Source organism: Somniosus microcephalus, chromosome 13 (genome assembly GCF_052327205.1).
Source record: "Somniosus microcephalus isolate GS21.2 chromosome 13, FLI_Smic_1.0, whole genome shotgun sequence".
In the NCBI taxonomy this organism is placed as follows: domain Eukaryota; kingdom Metazoa; phylum Chordata; class Chondrichthyes; order Squaliformes; family Somniosidae; genus Somniosus; species Somniosus microcephalus.
In genome coordinates this window covers 169750114-169774972 of record NC_140999.1, presented here as the reverse complement: position 1 = coordinate 169774972, position 24859 = coordinate 169750114, and the positions used below count along the sequence as shown (strand labels likewise).

Sequence of the window (24859 nt, the reverse complement as noted above, 5' to 3'; positions counted from 1 at the left end):
CACAGTCTTCACACACTGTCCAAAGCACCACACCCCCAGCATTCACCCACCAACAATCTCTACCTACCAACACTCACACCCACATCTTACGCCTTGCACACAATGACAGCTATTCAACTATGGCAGGCATATCACCCAAACACATTGCTCTACACTCACTCACACACTCCTTTTTCTTGTAGGCCAAGGTGGCTCACAACAGGAGGGAGCAAGAGCACACAGGCGGGGGACAAGCCAACACCCAACCACTGTCTGTGTTGGAGAATCGAGTGCTGCAGGTTATTGGGCGCCAGGTGGTGGGCGCCATGGCCACTGGTGACGTTTAGCCCCTTGGGGACAACAACGATATGTTCATCCCTACTCCTTCTTCTCACATCCCACTTCCCCCTCACCCCACAAGCATTTCACACCTTCCAGCTAATCATGCTGTATGCATGCATATCTCCCTTCCTGCCCCCCTCCCCTTACCTTAACCCGACTCTTGTGCCTCAAGCAACTGAGCAGCCTGTCCCTGAGGGCACTGTAGAGAACGAGGCGGGAGACGAGGAGGAGGAAGCACACACTACGTCACTGCATGTCTCACCCGCAGGCACCAGCTCAGATACTGCCACTATGTGTTCTTTAGAGGCTAGTATAGTAGTGGGATCTGCACAGAGTGAGGCACTGGGGATGAATGGCCTGCAGCAAGGCCAGGGGGAAAGGGTAGCTTGGGGGCCAGCTCCCCGGAGGGCAAGTTCACATGCGAGTTCTGCTGCACAGGACTCAGATGAGGACCTCGATCAGGAGGCGTTTAGAAGAAGGGTGATGGGCATGCACACGGAAATGATGGGTGCAATGGCAAGGGTGCCCGAGAGCCTCTTGGCAATGATATGGAGCGTGGAGGAGTCCACCTCCAACATTGCACAAGGCTCTGCGCACACCATGGAGCCCATCATTTGCAGTCTGCAAAGGATGGTAGACTCCCAGAAAGACCGTGGTGACCCAGACCTGATGCCACATGTGATGGGCGATCTCGCAACTTCCATTGCAGCACAGGTGGAAGCGACACAACGTCTTAGTGCTGTAATGCAGTCTATGCTTGGTGGCATCCAATCTCAGACTGCTCTCATGCAGTCTCAGCTTGATGCCACGCAAGCTGTGACTGCGGCCATTGTTGCTGGGTCTACCACCGTTGACCAGGGGCTTTCCTGATGTCGCAGCAGGCCAGCAATCTATGCTCCAACAGATTGCTAGGGATGCTGAGGTGATGCCCCGGGGGAGTGGCAGTGTGTCAGTGGAGCAGGACCCTGCTGTCCTCTCATGATGACAGCATTCCTGCACCCACCACTGCCACTCTGCCATTGCCCTTGTCGCTGCCTGTCATCCAGCCAGCCCAGACTGCTGCCGCCCATGCTGAGGTGGTGCAGTCTATAGCCGGGTCTTCCAGGCCCAGAGCTGGTCAAGGGCGTTCTGCAAGGCCATCTGAAGTCTCTGGCACGGGCACTCAGCAGCCATGCAGCAGCCCTGCTGCAGCCACTGGGCCAACGGTTCGTAGGAGCACTAGAGTAGGGAGAGGCACAGTAACGAGAGGCACTAAGGGATTGCATAAGGGTGAATAGCTAATATTTTTGTTGTAAATATGTGTTCATTGATTATTGATAAATTTATTAATTCAGTTTGGATTATTTTGTGCTGTGTCTCATTTCAGCTTTGCGCAGTTATATGGCCTGCAACAGGGATGGAATGATGGGGATGTGGTGAACAACGGGGATCTGGGGTTTAATTCATTCGAACCACAGTCTGATGAGGCGGTTACGGACTGTCCTTCTGGAAGGCTGATTGAGTGGCTGCCTCCTTCCTCGCTCCCTTTTCCTCCTCCTGAGGTGGTCCCGCAATCCCTGGTGGCAAGGGCTGGGCCCTCATGATGGCCAAGTTGTGGAGCATGCAGCAGACCACCACAAAATGGGACACTCACTCAGCCGAGTACTGGAGGCCTCCTCCCGAGCGGTCAAGGCAGTGGAACCGTTGCTTCAGCAGCCCGATGGTCTGCTCAATAATGTTGCTGGTGGCAGCATGGCTCTCATTATATGAGTGTTGGGCAGGAATGTTGGGGTTGCAGAGAGGAGTCATGAGCTAGATGGAGAACGGATAGCCCTTGTCTCTGAGCAGCCAGCCACGAGCTTGACGTGAAGGCTTGAAGAGGGCTGGCACACCCATCTGGCATCATGGCTGCTGCCAGGATAGTGGGCATTTACACTGAGGATTCGCTGTCTGTGGTCGCACACCAACTGCACATTAAGTGAATAGTAGCCTTTGTGGTTACGGAAGATTTCAGGATTGTTATGAGGTGCCTGCAAAGCCACATGGGTGCAGTTAATGGTGCCCTGCACCATGGAGAATCCCGCTATCCTGGCAAAGCCACATGCACACTCGTCCTGCTTCTCTCGTGATGGGGAAGGAAATGTAGTCCCTTCTCCTACTGTAGAGAGCCTCTGTGACCTCCCAGATGCAGCAATGGATGGCGAACTGCGAGATGTTAGCTATGTCTCCTGTTGCAGACTGGAAAGGTCCGCTGGCGAAGAAATTGAGGGCGACGCTGACCTTGACTGCTACTGTGAGAGCTGTGGTTGCCCTGATCTGAGGCTGGAGGTCTGTTTGCAGGAGATGGCAGATTTCTGTGACCACAACCTTGGTGAAGCGGAGCCTTCTAATACACTGCTCCTCGCTTAACTGGAGGTGGGAGAAGTGCTCTCGGAATACCCTCAGAGGTTAAGGCCTCCTGTTGAGAGACCTGATGGCCCTCCTCCCCCCTCTGGGAATGTGTTCCAGTCTTTCTCGCTGCCTCCGCTCCCTTCGCCGTAGATCCTGGAGGGTGAGGTCGACTGCCATTACAGCCCCCATTAATGTAACCAATTGTGGCAGTTTGAATTTTTTAAGAATAAATAGCTACTTTTTAGTTGCCACAACACTCCTCATACAAAATAACTTCGAAATCAATGAATTAAACTGTTGTACTATGTGAAACTGACAAGAAACCACTGAAACTCCACTAACCTACAGCTGCGAGTTATCTTTAAATAATGTCCCTGGAACCGGCTTCCTGCTGCTTCATGCCAGCGTTCCCTGTCGCTGTTCACTACAGGTGCTAAGGTAGGTGGCGATGATCAATTTCGCAGATCGGGTGGTGAGTGAACGTTGCACACTCACTGATGTCATGATCCACCTGGCGGTGAGGCTCCCGCCGATAACTGTTAGCAGCAGCACAGTGGGGGTGGGGCGGAATTTGGCGTGCGGCGTTGGATTCTCCTTCCCCTGGCAATAATGCTCCAGTGCCCTGTTAGCGCCAGCAGATGGCGCTAACGGGAATCATTAAGGTACCAAATTTTTCCCCCTAAACGCTGTACCCTCTCTAAAGTCTTAATATAATTCCTGTAGTTTGAAGCACAATAATGCACACAGTATTCACACTGACATCTTATTATGGTTTTATATAGGCTCAACATTACCTCTTGGCTTTTATGTTGTATACGTGTTGTGACAAAACCTAGAAGTCCATTACTTTTTTTTACTGTCTTATCAACCTGATGCTCTGCCTTTAATGAGCAAGTTAGTACATTATTCTTCAACTTTAACTTCTGTGGCGAAGGTTTCAAGTGTAATTCTGACTGATAAGATGAAGTCTCCTCTCTCTGTTAGCTGTAAGAGTCTCAAATTAACTGCTTTTTCGCATTCTGAATTTAGTTTTGTTCTGTGAAATCACACCCACTAAATTGAACTATCAATAGACCCCATTTGGATTACTGCACCTCAGGATGGATATATTGGCCTTGGAGGGGGGGTACATCACAGATTCATCAGAATAATTCCAGGGCTTAAAGGGTTAAATTATGAGGACAAGTTGCATAAACCTGGCTTGCATTTCCATGAGTTTAGTAGATTGAGGGGTAATCTAATTGAGATGTTTAAAATGATAAAAAGATTTGATAAAGTAGATACAGAGAAACTATTTCCTCTGGTGGGGAATCCAGAACAAGTGGGCACAATCTTAAAATTAGAGCTCGGCCATTCAGGAGTGAAATCAAGAAGTGTTTCTTCATACAAAGGGTAGCGGAGATCTGAAACTCTCCCAAAAGGCAGTGGATGCTGGGTCAATTGAAATCGACAGATGTTTATTCGGTGAGGTTTTTACGGGATATGGATCAAAGGCGGGTAAATGGAGTTGAGGTACGGCTCAACCATGATCTAATTCAGTGGCAGAACAGCTTTGAAAGGCTGAACGGCCTACTCCTGTTCCTAGGTAATACTTCAACACTAATAGGCATTTATTTGACAGTCTTGCTCAGAGAATCCATGAAGATGACTGATGAGGGAAATGGGGAAAATATATAATTGAATGGGGTGTGGTGCATTGTTGGAGAAGAGAGAAGTAGGAGGAGTTTTAATGTGTATATGACTGATGTTATTCCTGTTTTGAGAGCTTATGAAAAATTACAATTAAAAGCATACATGTATACAGCCTAATTGGGACTAGAATATTTCTAATCTTTGTGTGATTTTCAGTTCTTAAACTGACAATGATGGAGCTTGAAACTATTAAAAATGTTTGTTATAAGGTGATGTTTGGAATGCAGAGCTATTTTTACAATAGATTCCGACTGTATTATGAGACAAAATGGTTGAATCTAATGCTGTTTTAATGATAAGTTTTCTTTCAGATGGTTACCGCTTTGGGATTTCGTGTTGGAATGAAACTGGAAGCAGTTGACAGAATGAATCCATCTCTGATCTGTGTTGCTACAGTGACAGATATAGTTGAAAACAGATTCCTGGTGCATTTCGATAACTGGGATGACACTTATGATTACTGGTAGGCTTTCCATTTGTCATGGATTCCAGAAAAGTTAAAAGAGAAAATGTATTAAAAGGGAGCATGGAAAGCATTGTGGAAAGAAGTAGCAAAGAACAAAGATAGAAGAACAAAACTGCCAAAGCATGACAGTTTTAAAAAAAAATAAGAGAGAAAAGGGACGTAACCATGGATGGATGGGATACATTTTCTTATCAAAAAAATTGAATAACATTTGTCTGAGTTATGCTGAGCTAGTTTTATTTATTCATATTTTTCCCTTTTCAAAATGTTTTTTTTTACCCTTTCTCTCCGTGCTTAAGCATCATGCCCCACCTGAGAAGGTTGGCAGCTGACTTGCTCCACTGGTTCTGCCAATGCAACTCTTGAGTCACTAGGAGCTTCATGAGACTAAGAGAAGTCCAAGATGTCTCGCTCTTGATTTTCCCACTCTCATCGGTTAAATGCCTCCATTTGCTGGCTGGCACTAACACAGTTAAGGTCAAGAACTTGTTCTATGAGCAGTGTGGAGCAGAAACTTATATTCTATCCATTTGTGATAGCCATGATATTTAAGGTAATATTACAATGTCCTCTGGTTTCAGTTACATCATCATCATTATAAATGAATGGAATTAATAAGGTTATAACATTGGAACTTTGCGTACTCTCCAAAATGCTTTTTTTTTGAGAGTTGGGTTACAGATGCATCTACACTTTTCATGTCTAGGAGGTCGCCTCACATCACTTGGGCAGTGCACTGGCTCGTTCAATTTTTATGATAATTCCAGTACAGCTTGAAGCTGAGTTTGAAAAATGACAATGTTCTATTGGATCTCCTGGGCACTTTGTAAACCTAATACCGAATATTTAAAATATCCCGAGAGAGCTGATGCTGCCACCTGTGCTCTCCTAATTTTAAAGAGTAACCACCAGGGGAGTGGAGCTACATGTAGATGTGTAAGCATTTAAAATTCACAGCCACTCACAGCTTACGGTATAACTTGGATCTTGTCAGCTACGATTCACACTCAGCAGCTACTGATCTCAGATCAGTCATGTGTTATAACTGTAACTTAAAAATTGATTGCTTCATGCCCTGTTGTTAATTAAAAATGACTGATAATGTGGCAATTGTTTGAGTGTTGCACTATGATCTAAACTATTTGTACTTCATGATATTTCATGATATTTCTGATTGCATTGTGTGATGTACGCAGCCACTTACCCTGTTTGGCACATAGAGCCCAACATGTCCTCTCCTACTGATGAGGAGCATCGAAATAGAGCAGATCTCTAGTCACCTCTAGCCAGTGCAGATGGTAGAATGAAGTTTAATGGGAGAGGAGGCATTGAGGATGCAGCTAAAACCAAAAAATCAGAAGGCCCTCCTATTCAACAACCAAAGCTCCTTTTTGAAAGTATTTTCTCTCTTTGCCCTTTTTTGGATCTCTTTGTGCTGTGTCGCACCCAGAGCCAGGAGGGGGGAACATGTAACCTGCATCTAACTCACATTTTTTTCTATTAGGTGTGATGCCAGCAGCCCATACATCCATCCTGTAGGTTGGTGCCAGCAACATGGAAAGCCACTGACACCTCCACAAGGTAAATGGGGAAAATCAATACTTCACTGCACAGAATTTGAAGTTTACAAATTCACCTGCAGTTTAAATGGCTGGGTTGAGAGTAGGCCACAAACAGGTGAAAAAAGGGCCATTAGTAGTGAGGGAGCGACAGGGAGAAGCAGGGACTGTGGGGAAGTTGTGCAGGCAGAGCCGAGGGAAAGACATAATGGATGCTGGGTTGGGGCAGGCTTCGAATGGGAGACAGAGCAGAAACTTACTGCCTTTAATACCTTGTAAACTTGTACCCCCAAATCCCTCTGTTCTTCCACAACAACGAGTTTACTTCCATTTGGAATATAATTGCTGCTGTTATTTTTTATCACCAAAATATATCATCTCACATCTACTGACATTGAATTCCATCTGACACTTTTTAGCTCATGCCCAAATTTAACAATGTTCCTTTGCTGCTTCCTTTGGTCATACGAACATATGAATTAGGAGCAGGAGTAGGCCACTTGGCCCTTCGAGCCTGCCCCGCCATTCAATAAGATCATGGCTGATCCGATTACTCCACATTCCCACCTACCCCCGATAACCTTTCACCCCCTTGCTTACCAAGAATCTATCTACCTCTGCCTTAAAAATAGTCAAAGACTCTGCTTCCACCATCCTCTGAGGAAGAGAGTCCCAAAGACTCACAACCCTCTGTGAGAAAAAAATTCTCCTCATCTCTGTCTTAAATGGGCGACCCCTTATTTTTAAACAGTGACCCCTAGTTCTAGATTCTCCCACAAGAGGAAACATCCTCTCCACATCCACCCTGTCCAGACCCCTCAGGATCGTATATGTTTCAATCAAGTCACCTCTTCCTTTTCTAAACTCCAGCGGATACAAGCCTAGCCTGTCCAACCTTTCCTCATAAGACAACCCACCCATTCCAGGTATTAGTCTAGTAAATCTTCTCTGAACTGCTTCCAACGCATTTACATCCTTCCTTAAATAAGGAGACCAATACTGTACACAGTACTCAAGATGTGGTCTCACCAGTGCCCTGTATAACTGAAGCATAACCTCCCTACTTTTGTATTCAATTCCCCCGCAATAAACGATAACATGCTATTAGCTTTCCTAATTACTTGCTGTACCTGCATAGTAACCTTTTGCGATTCATGCACTAGGACATCCAGATCCCTCTGCATCTCAGAGCTCTGCAATCTCTCACCATTTAGATAATATGCTTTTTTATTCTTCCTGCCAAAATGGACAACTTCACATTTTCCCACATTATACTCCATTTGCCAGATCTTTGCCCACTCACTTAACCTATCTATATACAGTATCCCTTTGTAGCCTCCTTATGTCCTCTTCACAATTTACTTTCCTACCTATCTTTGTGTCTGTCATAAATCTCATCATCGAGAAACTACCTATGAAATAACACTGGACGGCCAGCTGGTGGCACCGTCCAAGGAGTATAAATACTCGGGCGTTGGCCCCAGCTTGCCAGGGACATTTTTTAAGACAAGGAGCTAGTGGATACAACTAGACCGCCATGTTCTCAAATAAGTTGATTAAAGCCTTGCTTTATGCTCAAACCAAGTGCGTAGTGAGTTTTATTACGTCAGTGTCATCAGCAAATTTAGCAACCATACCTTTGGTTCCTTCACCCAAGTCATTTATATAAATTGTAAAAAGTTGAGGCCCCAGCACTGATCCCTGTGGCACACCACTCGTTATCTCTTGCCAATCAGAAAATGACCCATTTATGCCTACTCTCTGTTTCCTGTTAGCTAGCTAATCTTCTATCCATGCCAATATGTTACTCCCTACACCATAAGCTTTTATTTTCCGCAATAACCTTTGATGTGGCACCTTATCAAATGCCTTCTGGAAATCTAATTACAGTACATCCACCGGTTCCCCTTTATCCACAGCACATGTTACTTCCTCAAAGAACTCCAATAAATTGGTTTAACATGATTTCCCTTGCACAAAACCATGTTGACTCTGCCTGATTACTTTGAACTTTTCTAAGTGCCCTGCTATAATTAATAGCTTCTAACAACTTCCCTATGACAGATATTAAGCTAACTGGCCTGTAATTTCCTGCTTTCTGTCTCCCTCCCTTTTTGAATAAAGGAGTTACATTCGCTATTTTCCAATCTAATGGAACCTTCCCCAAATCTAGGGAATTTTGGAAAATTAAAACCAACGCATCAACTATCTCACTAGCCACTTCTTTTAAGACCCTAGGATGAAGTCCATCAGGACCCGGGGACTTGTCAGCCCGCAGCTCCAACAATTTGCTCAGTACCACTTCCCTGGTGATTGTAATTTTCTTGAGTTCCTCCCTCCCTTCCATTTCCTGATTTACAGCTATTTCTGGGATGTTACTTGTATCCTCTATAGTGAAGACCGATGCAAAATACCTGTTCAATTCAACTGCCATCTCCTTATTTTCCATTATTAATTCCCCAGACTCACTTTTTATAGGACCAATGCTCACTTTGTTAACTCTTTTCTTTTAAAAATATCTATAGAAACTCTTACTATCTGTTTTTATATTTCTAGCTAGCTTTCTCTCGTACTCTAATTTTTCTCTCCTTATCAATCTTTTAGTCATTCTTTGCTGTTTTTTATATTTTGTCCAATCTTCTGACCTGCCACCCATCTTTGCACAATTATATGCTTTTTCTTTAAGTTTAATACTATCTTTAACTTTTTTAGTTAACCACGGATGGTGGGTCCTCCCCTTGGAATTTTTCTTTCTTGTTGGAATGTATATATTCTGTGTATTTTGAAATACCCCCTTAAATGTCTGCCACTGCAACTCGATTGACCTATCCCTTAACCTAATTTGCCAGTTCACTTTAGCTAGCTCTGCTTTCATGCCCTCATAATTGCCCTTATTTAAGTTTAAAATACTAGTCTTGGACCCACTCTTCTTTCTCTCAAACTGAATGTAAAATTAAATCATATTATGATCGCTGCTACCTAGGGGCGCCTTCACTATGAGGTCATTAATTAATCCTATCTCGTTGCACAATACCAGGTCTAGTATAGCCTGCTCTCTGGTTGTAAGAAACTATCCCGAAAACATTCCATGAACTCCTCATCTATGCTACCTTTGCCCATCTGATTTTTCCAGTCTATATGCAGATTAAAATCCCCCATGATTATTGCCGTACCCTTCTGACAAGCTCCCATTATTTTTTTCCTTTATACTCCATCCTACCGTGTGCTTACTGTTAGGGGGCCTGTACACCACTCCCACAAGTGACTTCTTGCCTTTATTATTTCTCAACTCTACCCAAACCACTTCTACATCCTGGTTTCCTGAACTTAGGTCATCCCTCTCTATTGTGCTAATACCATCATGAATTAACAGAGCCACCTCTTCCCACCTTCCTGTCCTTCCTAAATGTCATGTACCCTTCAATATTCAGGTCCCAATCTATGTTATCCTGCAGCCATGTTTCTGTAATGGCTATTAGATCATATTTATTTATTTCTATTTGCGCTATCAGTTCATCTGTTTTGTTTCAAATGCTATATGTATTCAGATGCAGAGCTTTTAGTTTTGTCCTTTCATTATTTTTGTAACCTCTAGCCTTATCTGTTGATTTACTCTTAGATTTGTACTCTCTATCCCTTCCTGTCACGGTCTGTTTGTCATTTCCCATATTAATACCTTTCTCTATTGCCTTGTCTCTAATCTTTGAATTACCACATCTTCCCAAATTTGATCCCATGCCCCCAATATTTAGTTTAAAGCCCTCTCCACCGCCCTAGTTATACGACTCGCCAGAACACTGGTCCCAGCATAGTTCAGGTGAAGACCGTCCCAACGATACAGATCCCACTTTCCCCAGTACTGGCGCCAGTGCCCCAGGAATTGAAACCCATTTCTCCCACACCAGTCTTTGAGCCACACATTCATCTCTCTAATTTTATTTACCCTATGCCCATTTGCTTGTGGCTCAGGTAATAATGCAGACATTATTACCCTTGAGGTTCTGCTTTTTAATTTAGCCCCTAGCTGCTCATACTCTCTCAGCAGAACCTCTTTCCTAGTTCTACCTATGTCATTGGTACCTACATGGACCATGACCACTGGTTCCTCCCCCTCTCACTGCAAGCTCCTCTCCAGCCTAGAGCAGATGTCCCGAACCCTGGCACCGGGCAGGCAACACAGCCATCTGGACGCTCACTCTTGGCCGCAGAGAACTGTATCTATGCCCCTGACTATGCTGTCCCCAATTACCACTACATTCATATTAACTCCCCCTGCTTGGTCATCTAAAGAACGAACTATACCTCCTACTTATGTATCATCTGCAAGTTTCAACACCACACTGTCTTAGGCCTATATCCAAATCATTGATATACACATTGAACAGAAGTGGCCCCAACGATGATACCCATTTTGAAGCACTCTGGAAAAACTGCCCTTAACTCCTCGTCTCTGTTTTCTCCCTTCTAACCAATCTTTAATCCAGTTTGCTATCCTCCCCCTAATTCCATAACCCTTAATATTTTCTAGTATTCTCTTGTGTGGTACCTTGTCAAAGGATTTTCTAAAATCCACGTACACTACATCCACTGCATTTCACCCCATCTCCTATGTCTGTTACCTCCTCAAAGAATTCTACAAGGTTTGTAAAGCATGACATCCCTTTTGAGATCTATACCGGTTACTTCTATTTCTCTTTACAGTATCCAGACACAATTTCATTCTTAACTAAAGACTCTAAAATGTTCCCTACCATAGATGTTAAGCTAACTGACCTGTAATTGCCACTTGCCTGGATGAGTGCAGCTCCAACAACACTCAAGAAGCTCGACACCATCCAGGACAAAGCAGCCCGCTTGATTGGCACCTCATCCACCACCTTAAACATTCACACCCTCTACAAGATGCACTGCAGCAACTTGCCAAGGCTTCTTCGGCAGCACCTCCCAAACCTGCGACCTCTTCACTTAGAAGGACAAGGGCAGCAGATGCTTGGGAACACCACCACCTCCAACTTTCCCTCCAAGTCACACATCATCCTGACTTAGAAGTATATCACCGATCCTTCATCGTCGCTGGGTCAAAATCCTGGAACTCCCTACCTAACAGCACTGTGGGAGTACCTTCACCACATGGACTGCAGCAGTTCAAGAAGGCGGCTCACCAACACCTTCTCAAGGGCAATTAGGGATGGGCAATAAATGCTGGCCTTGCCAGCAACGCTCACATCCCATAAACAAATAAAAAAAAAAATTACCTGGATTACCCCTGCCTCGCTTTTTAAAATAGGGTATTACATTGGCCACTCTCTAGTCCTCCGGCACACATCCAGACTCTATAGCACTGAAATATAAGGGGCGATTTTAAACCTGCCTGCTTGGCAGAAACCAGGCATGCAGGCAGTTAAAATCATCGATTAGTTGATATCCCACACTGATCCTGTAGGCTACGATTTTACCCTGCTCTTGAACAGGTGAGAGGGACACCCGCCAGAAACCACTGGGGTCCTTCTTTAAATATGCCGATTGAGCTCTGATGATGTCACTGGGGCCCAACTGCGATTTCAGCTGTGAGCTTGAGCGGGGAAGTGTGGCTTTCACGCAAGGTCCACCTAGAGGGAAGAAGCGTCAGGACCCCACAAAGAAAGTTTAGGCCTTCCCAGCCCATCGTCCCCTACCCCCCACTCCCCCCCCGACCGACTTACCTGAGTGGCGGGACCATCCGTTTGGACCCTGGCGGCAGCCTACTGGCACCTGTCCGACAGTTGCCACTTCCTGCAGATTTCAGATGGGAAACTGACTGGAGGCATTAGGCCCAGGAGTTAAAACCTACCAGGAAATCTACTTCTTGCTACAGAGACTAATAGTGTTTCTCAATTTCTGATATCCTAGGCTACCCTCACCCAGAACATTTTTCTTGGGATAGGTATTTGGAAGAAACTGGATCTTCTGCTGCTCCTGCTCGTGCATTTAAAGTTGTAAGTGTAATGATTTTCATATTTACTAAAACTAAGAGCTTCACACGTCCAGTTGTACATTTTTCTGGTATAATGATTTTGAAGATTCAAACATAGTTGGACATTATCTCTTTATGTTTCAGCGTCCTCCACATGGTTTCCAGATAAACATGAAGCTGGAAGCTGTAGACAAACGCAATCCAATGCTGATTCGTGTATCCACGATAGTAGATGTTGATGACCACAGGTTAAAGGTAGTCAAAGAGCTGTAATATTCACCACTTTTAACTGATGGTTTGTTAAAATAGATGATTGCATTGCTCATCCATGTTCCTTTCTTCTCTGGTCAAAATCCAAAATTACAAGATAATGCATTTGTGAAAAGAAAGACTTGCATTTATAAGACCTTTTATGACCTCAGGATGTCCCAAAGTGCTTTGCAGTCAATGAAGTACTTTTTGAAGTGTAGTCACTGTTGCAATATAGGAAGAAAGAGTGAGAAAGTGGCTGAGAGGTATATATATAGGATATGAGAAGGAGCAGATTGGATAACACTCTGCTTTCTGAAGATAGTAAAGAATTTCCTAGTGGGATTTGTTGGTCTCTTTTGAATACCACAACTATGTGGAAATCTTAACTCAGAATAAAGATTGCTGCACATGTGAGGAGAAAGCTGCTCTACTAAACCTGAGTGCCCTCAAACATTTAAAAAAATATATTCGTTCATAGGATGTGGGCGTCGCTGGCAAGGTCAGTATTTATTGCCCATTCCTAGTAGCTCTTGAGAAGGTGGTGGTGAGCCGCCTTCTTGAACCGCTGCAGTCCGTGCGGTGAAGGTACTCCCACAGCGCTGTTCGGGAGGGAGTTCCAGGATTTTGACCCAGAGATGATGAAGGAATGGCGATGATGCAATGGACTGTAAGCCTTCTGGTTACCCCGGGATCACTCCTGCCAAGATTCATCGCAGCCAGAGTGTGTGGGCTCATCGGGAGAAGGGCATCTCATTTGTATGGGGCATCTTTGCAGGCCGCATATCTTGCCTGGACCTACTTATGGGGCCCATATTCACACCTTACGGTTCTGAAAGTATGACAGTGGATTTTATTTGTCAGTATCAAGTACTGAAATGTACAATTTATAAAAATTTCATTTCCCTTTAAACTTTATATTTTTCTGCTGATTTATGTTCTCTGACAGATCTATTTTGATGGTTGGAGCCATGTTTACAATTACTGGGTAGATACTGATAATCCAGATATACATCCTGCAGGGTGGTGTGCCAGAACAGGACATTTTCTCCAACCACCAATTAGTGAGTACAACACCATTCCTTCCTCACTGCTCCCATTTTCAACATTCTCAATATTAGTTTCAGGATATAATTTAACAAATGTACTTAAAATTTTTATTCTGCAGTACCTTGCATGCAAGTTAAGAATTATTGCATAGCTAGGCGAGGTGTATAATTTTCAGGTTATCGCTGCAACTTGGGCTGCCCCCATTAAAAGGAGAACTGTAGCATTGTTGTATTTGTTAAAGATTAAATCAGTGTTTGTTTCTTTGTAGTGCCATTGCTTTACATTTATTCTGCTTTGGGAGTTTCAGTGTAACAGACAACATTCCCAGTGATTCTGGCCGGAATTTTCCCACTGGGGAGCGTGCGGGTTGGTGGTTAAAAGCGCGGAAATTGATAGCGCTTTGGGAACCCGCTGACTTCTGTCTTTAACTTGGGCGCGTTTCGAGGCGCGCCATGGACCCGCTCGGGAGAGGTGGGCAACCTCATTGAGCTACTTAACTGCTCGTTTACAGACACTTAACTGTCTTTTTAACGTCAGGTTTTGGCTTTAACTGGTTGCGCACCGGATTCACGCACCTCAGGAACCTCGCCTGTGAACGGGAGGCGGAAGCTCCGTGGCCATTGTGCGAGTGACAGCTGGAAAAAGCACATGAATACTCACACCCTACACCTGCTTCCTTGCCTAATGGAAAGGTTCTTGCTGACACCATTTTGTGCAGAGATTCAGCTTTTGGGAGTTTGCAGGTCATTTCTGCAACCTCGGAAGCCACTCTCACCACATTGCTAGTCACTCTCACTACATTGGAGGATTGTGTCTCTGATCTCCACATTACCTGGCATTTATTAGATCAGCATGGGTGCCGCTTATGCTGTCTCACCTTGGACCTCAGAATCAGACCAAGGTGAGCGCCAGCACCAACCACACCAGCAGCAGCAGCAACCACAACAGCAGCCTTCTCCTCAATGACCTGATGCACCACGGGAGAGAGGGGGTCAGCATGGGTGCACTGCGCCGAAGGCGATAGCCCCAGCACAGGGTATACAGGCAGAGGGTGAGTTTCCTTGTCATGACTGAACGGCAGTGCTTCAGGAGGCGCAGGCTATCGCGCCAGGTCGTTGCAGACATTTGTAGCTTGCTGGAACAAGACCTGCTGCCCAGAGGACCTGGTGGACATGCCTAACCTGTGGCTGTCAAAGTCACCACCGCCCTCAACATCTTCACCTCAGGCTCCTTCCAGGGATCTGCAGCAGACATTTGCAGGATCTCGCAGTCGGCCGTCCACAGATGCATCACCAAAGTGATCGATGCCATGTTTCACAAGTCAGCCAATTATGTGAACATTCCCACTGCTGAAGCCGGTGTGACTGAGCGGGTGCTTGGCTCTACGGCTCTGGCTGGCTTCCCACAGGTGCAGGGCGTCATCGACTGCAAACATGTGGCCATCAAGGCACCCCCACATCACCCAGGAATGTTTGTGAACCACAAGGGCTTCCACTGTCTCAATGTGCAGCTCGTCTGCAACCATAAAAAGATTATCATGCATGTGTGTGTGTGCCAGATTCCCTGGCAGCTGTCATGACTCTTTTGTGCTGCGCAAGTCCACCCTACCTCAGCTCTTCGCACCTCCAAACAGACTTACTGGCTGGCTGCTTGGAGACAAAGGCTATCCACTGAAGACGTGAATGATAACACCGTTGAGAAGGCCAAGCAATGAGGCCGAGGAGCGCTATAATGACAGCCACATGTCCACCAGATGTGTCATAGAGTAAGCAGTCGGCATGATGAAGATGCGCTTCAGATGTCTTGACAGATCTGGAGGAGCCCTTCAGTACGCACCAGCCAGCGTCTCCAGAATCATTGTTGTATGCTGCACACTGCACAACATAGCTCAGCAGCGAGGATTGGAGCTGCAGGAGGAGCAAGGCGCAGAGCGCACAGCCTCTTCGGAGGAAGAGGAGGAGGAACAGGTGGAACACGAGGAGGAAGAGGAACAGGTGGAATACGAGGAGGAGGAACCTGAGGTGGAGATGCCATCAGCAGCAGCGCACTTTGCTGCCTGGGAGGCCCGGGATGGCCTCATAATGGCCCGATTTACTCAACTTGCACTAGTGCACCCATATGGCTCCCAGATGCTGTACCAACTTCCCCAGCCCCCAACAACACCACAAAGCAGTCCTACAATGACCAAGCCATTCCTCTCACCCAAACCCCCACTGCTCGAGGTTAAGTAATGTCTCACCATTCACTCCAAGTGACAAAGCCACTTCCCAGGTAGCAGGCAAAAATGGACAAGACAAGAAAGTAGTGCAAAGAAATACATTTATATGCGTCAGAAATATAACAGAAACTTAATATTAACATTTTGTCAAACACCCATGTGCATACCCGTGTGCATCTACGATTGTGTCTTTTTTCATTTACGCGTGCTTCTACGAGGTGCAACCCCTATGGCTTCAGCAGAGATAGAGGCAGGCTGCTCACTTCCCTGCTGCGACTGCTTTGACACTTTTGGCGGACGTCCTCTGAGTTTTAGAGCCTGTGAGGGTCCCGCCAAAGACTGCTCCTCCTGCAACTGTGCAGGGGCAGACTCGGCCATCGGGAACCGAGGCAGCATATGGGGCTCTGACTGAGCGGGAGGCAACAGGGGAGAAGTGGGAGCGCTTTGAGAAGATCCCCCACTTCCATGTCTCCTCTCACCATCATCTCTCTCATGGGCCACCCGCAAACTTCCCTGCTAGCAAGGAGCTGGAGAGCACCTTGCTGCACATCAGTGGGGCGGTGAACGCCCAAGTCTACGTTGGTATCCCTCCTTGAGATGAGATCAATGAGTATCTGCAATCTGTTGTTCACAGCAGGCATGTTCTCGTTGGACTGGCACATTTGCTGCTCCATGCAGATGGCCATCCTTTCCATGGTAGAGCACATCTTCGCCATCGCCTGCGAGATGGTGGTGCTCATGTTGGAGACGGACTCCTCCATTCTCTGTACATTTGCACACATCGCGCCTGCATAAGCTGCCAGAGCCTCATGCAATTATTGCTGCCCCTTCAATATCACCCTCTTTCTCGATGGCCCCCAAGGTTCAGCATCTGTGTGCTTTGGGAGAGTAAAGAGATGAATTAGAAGCCTTATGATAAAAATATGTAACGTTACCATTATGCACATCATGACATTTCACTGGCTGCTGACGTCAAGTCACCATGTGGCTGTATGAGATTTAATTCTGTCACCAGGTTGCTTGAAGGTCCCCCTCTCTCTGCCTCCCACCGTCAGCAGCTCTGCAACTCCAGAGATTTCAAGCGCCTCCTCCTCTGCTGGAGTCAAGTTGGTGAATATTGGAGGGCCACCTCCGGTTTTCTGCCTCTCCCTGTTGTTCTGTGCTCTCTTCTCCTGCAAGGCGGGAAAGAAGAGAACTTTGAGCGAGAGTGGTGGAATGAGTGTAAGGAATGGATGGGCTACATCTGTAGGGGGTGACTATGAGGGACTGGCATGACAATGCCAAATGTCCACCCTCTGTGGCGTTACTTGCTATGATTGCATTTGGATGAGGGTGAGAGTCAGTGATGGTTAGGCAGATGGGGATGTGAGTAAATGCATAGAGAGTGAGGGATGGGTGCACCTGCAAGGTAAGTTGGTGTGAGGAGTGACGTGCAGGACTAGGCTTGGGAAGGCAGAGTGATGGGTTGTGGTGACAGGCACATCAGGATGCAGTCAAATGAGGCATTGCACTCACCTTTCCCGACCTCATTAGATCATTAAATCTTTTGCGGCACTGGTTCCAGGACCACCTCACGACATCCCTGCTGCTGACCACCTCCGTGATCTCCAGCCATGCCCTCTTGGTTTTCTGGCTGGTCTTTTACGCCCATCTGCAGGGAGGGGGACTTCCCTGTGCACTCCGACTCCCTGGACCAGAACTTCCCCGTGCACTCTGACTCCCTGGACCAGGACTTCCCTGTGCACTCCGACTCTCTGGACCAGGACTTCCAGGGAGGCATCAGGGAATCTTGGCGCCGCCTTCTGTCAGTGTGACTCCATGACCCACACAAATCTCAGTGATATGCAGCAATTTTTACCTCTCCCAAACAGTCCTACAAATCTGTCCTACAGCAACCTTCAACCTTTAAAGGCTGCTTTTAAATATCTGTGCTGAAAACGAGACATCAGTGACGTCAGCAAACTCGCTCCATTTAATTGGGCTGGGAAACCCGCATGACTGTTTCCATTGATTTAATTGAGTTAAACGCAACGTGCTGTTAAAAGGTTCGGGATGATGATCTGTTATGCAGCCCGCACACACCCGCCCTGACGCTCAGGTAAAGATTCCGGCCTCTGTAGGTAACGCCTGGACAGAAAGCATGCATTTTCAATGAATAATGTTCAGACTGCTGTAAGGTACCTGAAAATCAACAGTGATTTTTGGGAAAATATTGATAGGGAGCAATATTTTAAATATGATAGCAAAATACTGCGGATGCTGGAAATCCGAAATAACAACAGAAAACGCTGGAAAAACTCAGCAGGCCAGGCAACCTCCATGGAGAGAGAAACAGAGTCAACGTTTCGGGTCGAAACCCTTCTACAGAACTGAGGGAAAAAAAGGCAGGAAATGAAACAGATTAAAAGGCAGTTTGGGGGCTGGGAAATGGGGGAGGGGATGAAAGAAAAGACATTAAGAGATATACAAGGTGAGACGAGATGGTAATAGGACAGGTAAAGAAACAAACAATGGCTCTAGATGAAGTGTGAAATGCGCTGGCAGAGTGAAAGACAGCTGCCATGTGGGAGAGAGAAAAAAAAGGAAAAGGCACAAACCAAAAGTGTGGATAAAAAATATAAAAATATAATAGGGGCCGAGGTTATGATCTGAAATTGTTGAACTCGATATTGAGTCCGGAAGGCTGTAAAGTGCCTAATCGGAAGATGAGGTGCTGTTCCTCGAGTTTACACTGATGGTAGGGTAGGATTAAAATCACCCCTAAAATGCAACTATAACCAGATATACTTTAAATATGCTGCTTCATTTTCTTTTACAGAAGTTACAGATTCTTCAGTTGATCCTGGGCAAAGAGGATGTCCAACCCCAGGGTGGAAGGCTGTTAGTCATGCAAAAGGTTCCAAGTACACCACCCATCATCGGTGAGTACCTGTTAAATTTAGAAACAGCCCGATTGGTCAATGCCTTTCAACACCCTACCACATCCCCAACAATTAACAATACAATACAACTCAATCACTGTGAAAAGTTTTGCGAGGGATAAAGTTATAATTTCTTTTTTAAAAGCTACCTGCATGTGCATGGACAGTGTATAAAAATTAATTCTGACGAAAGGTCATCGACCTGAAACGTTAACTCTGTTTCTCTCTCCACAGATGCTGCCTGACCTGCTGAGTATTTCCAGCATTTTCTGTTTTTATTAAAAAAATTAAGCTTCAGCGCACTGCTACTATAAGTAAAGCTGCTGCATTTATTACATGAAGTAAATTGTCACATAGCGAAGGCTTTTAAACCAAGTTCCATCGCTAACTCAAATATGCCTATCACAGGTTATAGTGCAGTTAAAGTATATCTGGTTATAGTTGCATTTTAGGGGTGATTTTAATCCTACCCTACCGTCAGAAACCGGGAAGTTAAAACTGGCCAGTTGACGTAGCCTCCAAAGCCTGCTTTTCCTGACCCTGAAGCCGGCAGAGTCCTTCTTTAAATATGCAGATTCTGGTCCGATGACATCATCAGGCTTGACTGTAAATTTAAATGGTGGCCTGAGTGGGGAAGCTGTTGTGGCTTTCTCGCCAGGTGGTGACAGCGGGATGGGGATCTGGAGCCAGATAAGATATGAGGGCGCTCCTCAAACAGGTACTTTAAAAAAACAATTAAGTTTAGCCTCCCCTTCCCGAATGCGAAACCCGCTCCCTGCGACTTACCCCGTTGCTGCTGTTTCAGGCAGGCAGCTGACTGGGGGCGTGCAGATAAGGTCTGGGCATTAAATTTGCCCCGGCCTTACACCACTGAGGTCTGCCTGATTCTTGCTCCGGGTTAAAATCGGGGGCTTTTGAATTTGTAATTCCCCAAAATAGTGGAGTTTGATAAAATAGCCCCTTGAAGAGAAGAACAAAGCAGGTTAGTCAAGGACTGCGACATGGTTTTGTGAAGGCATACATGAAGAATGTAATTCTCAGCTTAGTTTTATATATTTGTTTTACAAATTCTAAAAAGCAAAGAGCTGATACCAACAGAATTGACAGCTGCAGTTATATTGAACCAATTGGGACTGGTAGCTGCAAAGAGCAGCATCCTAGACCTCTCTTATGCTACACTCTTCCTACCAGAAGAGCTCTGTTCCTTAGCTGGTGAAGTTCTAATTTTTTGAGAGCATCTACTTTCTCCACGTTAGACTCTGTAGCTATTTTACAAAGTGCAGGAGGACCGGCGACACAAGTTTGAAACCACATTTCAGTTATATTCCACATGGTGTCAAGCCCAAGCTTTATGAAACATCCTCCCCAAATGGGTTTCAGATTACAGTACGATGTCAAATCAGAAACTGTCGCACACCAATGCAAAAATGGCAGTATAGATGTAACCTATAACACCTGGGAGCTCTTCTGCTACTGATGTGCATGAGGGAGCAAGAAGAAATGCTCATAATCTCTTTCCTGAGAATGTGGGTCTAAAACACAACTAGAAAGAATCAAGTGTAATTATTGTTCTTGCATCTGGCGGAATCTTAATTCAGGACACCTGGGGTGTGACCCATTGTGAGACCTTGAGAATACCAGGAGATAGCTTTGTTCCAGCGTGCTTGCACACATGGGCAAAGTTGCCCATCCCAGTCGCTAAATTTTTTGGGGGAAAATTGGGTTGCTTTGCTCCCGGGGTGGTGCTAATGGGGCGCAAAGCGCCTGGGCGTGGCGCCGCTTGACTAATCTACTGGAATTTTTTGAGGATGTAACTGGTAAAATAGATAAGGGAGAACCAGTGGATGTGGTGTATTTGGACTTTCAGAAGGCTTTTGATAAGGTCCCGCATAAGAGATTAGCATGTAAAGTTAAGGCACATGGGATTGGGGGCAAGGTACTGACTTGGATAGAGAACTCGTTGGCAGACAGAAAGCAAAGAGTTGGAATAAACGGGTCTTTTTCCGAGTGGCAGACAGTGACTAGTGGGGTACCTCAGGGATCGGTCCTTGGACCCCAGCTATTCACAATATATATTAATGATCTAGACAAGGGAACTAGATGTAATATCTCCAAATTTGCAGACGACACAAAGCTGGGTGGGCGTGTGTGCTGTGAGGAGGATGCCGAGAAACTCCAGGATGATTTGGACAGGTTGGGTGATTGGGCAAAAGCATGGCAGATGCAATATAACGTGGATAAATGTGAGGTTATCCACTTTGGTGGCAAAAACAGGAAGGCAGATTATTATCTGAATGGCAATAGATTGAGAGAAGGAGAAGTGCAACGAGACCTGGGTGTCCTTGTGCACCAGTCGCTGAAGGTAAGCATGCAGGTGCAGCAGGCGGTTAAGAAGGCAAATGATATGTTGGCATTCGTAGCGAGAGGGTTTGAGTACAGGAACAAGGATGTCTTGCTGCAGTTGTACAGGGCCTTGGTGAGACCACATCTTGAGTATTGCATGCAGTTTTGTTCGCCTTATCTGAGGAAGGATGTTCTTGCCATGGAAGGAGTTCAGCGAAGATTCACCAGGCTAATACCTGGGATGGCAGGAATGACGTATGAGGAGAGATTGGGACAATTGGGCTTGTACTCGCTGGAATTTAGAAGAATGAGAGGGGATCTCATTGAAACTTATAAAATTATGACAGGACTGGACAGACTAGATGCAGGAAGGATGTTCCCGATGGTCGGGGAGTCCAGAACCAGGGGTCACAGTCTAAGGATAAGGGGTAGGCCATTTAGGACAGAAATGAGGAGGAATTTCTTCACCCAGGGAGTGGTGAACTTGTGGAATGTGAACAGAAGGCAGTAGAGGCCAATTCATTAAATATATTCAAGAAGGAGTTGGATATATTTCTTAAGGCTAAAGGGATCCAGGGGTATGGGGAGAAAGCAGGGACTGGGTACTGAATTTGGATGATCAGCCATGATCGCATTGAATGGCGGAGCAGGCTCGAGGGGCCGAATGGCCTACTCCTCCTATCTTCTATGTTTCTATGTTAACGCCTCCCGTGGAATTCAGCAGGAGGTTTGTGACGGCAGTAGCCGGTTGTGCCCCACGGCACTGCGCCTCCGTTGATGACGTCATCATCGGGTGCAGCGCCCCCGCTTGCGCTCCGGCCGCAAACTTCGGTCGTGCTCCCCGACCTACCGCCGGATGCTATGTCCAACAGGGTCAGGGTGGTGTTTTTGTGGCCGCAGCGGTGCAAATTAAAGGGCAGGTGCTGGGTGGCTTTTTTTTTTCTGGCCGCCTGCCAGCACCTGCCCTCTTTCGCTTTTTCATGCGGGGTGCCAGCCGTGATTGCTCAGCCTGGCACTCCTCTTGAGTGCCGGTATCCGCTCCCCATTGTTCCAGCAGGGCCCCGGTGTGCGCAGCGTTAGGCCCCTCCCCTTTAATCAGGGGAGGGAAACTTGCAATACCACAGCGCTACGTGCCGATACGCATGGCGCTGTTGCACGTAACGCTGCGATATTCAATGGTAGTGCCCCAGGAAGGAGGGGGAGCGCTTCCAGTAGTGCCCTGTCTCCTGCTTGGGCCGCTACTACTAAATTTATGGCGTTGGGGCGCTAACTTTTTCGGGGCAACAAAATTAGCGCTCCAACAAAGTTAGTGCCCCAAAGCGGGGATCAGTGAATTTTTTCCCCTTTATGTTTTGGAAGCATGGGTAGAGCAGCTTTTTTATTAAATGTTCAAGTGTCTATATTCATTTTATTATTCGCAAAGTCAGCAACTGTTCTCGAACCCGCTGTGAGCTAAGCAGTTCTGTTTAACTTTTGTTCAGGATTGCATCAGACTCCAACTTGTGTTTATGAACTAACAGCAGCAACAACAACTTGCATTTATATAGTGCCTTTAACAGTAAAATATCCCAAAGCATAGTGAAACAAGAGTATGCTGGCGATTTTGAAAAACTGAGATTTGACCTGATTCGCTAAATCTTTAGAAGGAGTAGAAGTGCAGAAAGACTCATATACATATTTTTTTCAAAGTGGAAGAACAAGTTGATAAAGCTGTTAAAAACAAGCATATGTATCCAAGGTTTTGTAAATGGGGTATCAAGTATAAAAGTGCCACCGTGGATACCAGTGCCCTGCCAGTTGGGTTTACATTGAGAAATGGATAAGTGCATTGGGCACAGAATTACTTTATATCAACATCATCTTATAACTGATCAAAAACAACACACCAAGCTGATTCCATTTTAACTGTCTGAGGCATGCTAATTTAACAGAGGTCACAATCAAGGCTAGAAGTTACTAGAGGATGAATACTTAACCCGGTCATACCTTTAGTCACAACTTTAACAGAGGAACTTTAAATTGGGTTACTCCTCTGCTAATATAGCAGAGAAAGAATTTGTCCACTTTTATCATCAACAGTGGAGTGAGCCATTGGCTTAGTGGTAGCATTCCTGCCTCCGAAACAGAAGGTAAAGTGTTTGAGCCCCACTCCAGACAGCCCTGGTGAGTGGAGACTAAAATATGACTCTAACTACTGGGTAGACATCCAGCAGGATACTTGCATCTGGACGGAGTGACCACTGACTCAGTTGTAGTATTCCTGCTTCTGAGTCCAAAGGGTTGAGTTCAGGCCCCGCGAGCTTAAACTGCGCTAGCTCTGAAAACTGGGCTGGCATCCAGCGAGGGTTCTCACACCTAATGGGTGTGAGTGGCTTCCTCCCCATCAAAAAGAGTAGGTGGCCAATGGAAAGATGCTTGGTTTGGTTGATTTATTTTTTGAAATTCTGATTTTTGGATTGGAAATTTTTTAAATGTATGATTATTGACATGAATCTTGTCATTCATGTGGAAATGACTTATGAAATGATACTGGGCAGCCTGCTGGTGGCGCTGTCCAGGGAGAGTATAAATACTTGGGCATGGGCCCAGCTTGCCCAGGACATTCTTTAACAGGAACTAGTGAAGGACACAACTAGATCTCCATGTTGAAAAACAGTTGATTAAAGCCTTGTTTAATACTTAGACCAAGTGCCTAGTAGTCAAGGATGTCTCGGAGCGGGTGCAGAGCATTCTGAAGGGGGAGGGGGATCAGCCAGTTGTCGTGGTACATGTAGGTACCAACGATGTAGGTAAAAAGAGGGAGGAGGTCCTACAAGCTGAATTTAGGGAGTTAGGAGCTAAATTGAAAAGTAGGACCTCAAAGGTAGTAATCTCTGGATTGCTACCAGTGCCACGAGCTAATAAGTTTAGAGAGAGTAAGATAGATAAGCTAAATACGTGGCTTGAGCAGTGGTGCAAGGGAGAGGGATTTAAATTCTTGAGGCATTGGAACCAGTTCTTGGGGAGGAGTGACCTGTACCAAGGGGACGGTCTACACCTGAACTGTGAGGGAGCCGATGTCCTCGGGGTAATATTTTCTAGGGCGGTTCGGGAGGATTTAAACTAATTTGGCAGGGGGATGGGAACCTAGGTAGTGGAAAAGAGGGAAGTCATATGAAGTCAGAAATAGATGGTAGAAAGGTGAGAAGCAATAAGCAAAGGAGAGAAACACAAAGGGCCAAACTAATTCATAATGAGAGTGTGAAAAAAGCAAGCCTGAAGGCTTTGTATCTTAATGCTAGAAGCATTAGGAACAAGGTGGATGAATTAGTTGTGGAAATAGAGGTAAACAAGTATGATTTGATTGGGATTACAGAAACGTGGCTGCAGGGTGGGCAAGGCTGGGAACTTAACATCCAGGGATATACAATATTTAGGAAGGATCGGCAAAAAGGTAGGGGAGGTGGGGTAGCACTGCTGGTAAAGGAGGGGATTAATGCAATGGAAAGGAAGGATATTAACTCGGATGAAACGGAATCTGTATGGGTAGAAATGAGAAATAGCAAGGGGAGGAAAACGTTAGTGGGTGTGATATATAGGCCTCCAAATAGTAATATGGAGGTGAGGGAAGGCATAAAAAGGGAAATTAGAGAAGCGTGCGATAAGAGCACAGCTGTCATCATGGGTGACTTTAATTTACATATTGATTGGACTACCCAAATTAGTAAAAATTCTGAG

General features: G+C 45.7%; 1 protein-coding gene across 2 annotated transcripts in view; it reads left to right on the top strand.

Moving 5' to 3' along the window:
• l3mbtl1 (L3MBTL histone methyl-lysine binding protein 1) overlaps window positions 1-24859 on the top strand; it is a 78421-nt gene that overhangs the window by 39954 nt on the left and 13608 nt on the right. For both annotated transcript variants that reach the window (XR_015080646.1, XM_086005562.1), the window contains exons 11-16: window positions 4695-4846; window positions 6354-6430; window positions 12298-12383; window positions 12506-12616; window positions 13560-13674; window positions 18697-18799. Coding sequence is in view for 1 of the 2 variants with exons in the window: in XM_086005562.1 (XP_085861688.1) it covers window positions 4695-4846; window positions 6354-6430; window positions 12298-12383; window positions 12506-12616; window positions 13560-13674; window positions 18697-18799 (644 nt within the window). In the remaining variant the exon portion in view is untranslated. The remainder of the gene's footprint in view (window positions 1-4694; window positions 4847-6353; window positions 6431-12297; window positions 12384-12505; window positions 12617-13559; window positions 13675-18696; window positions 18800-24859) is intronic.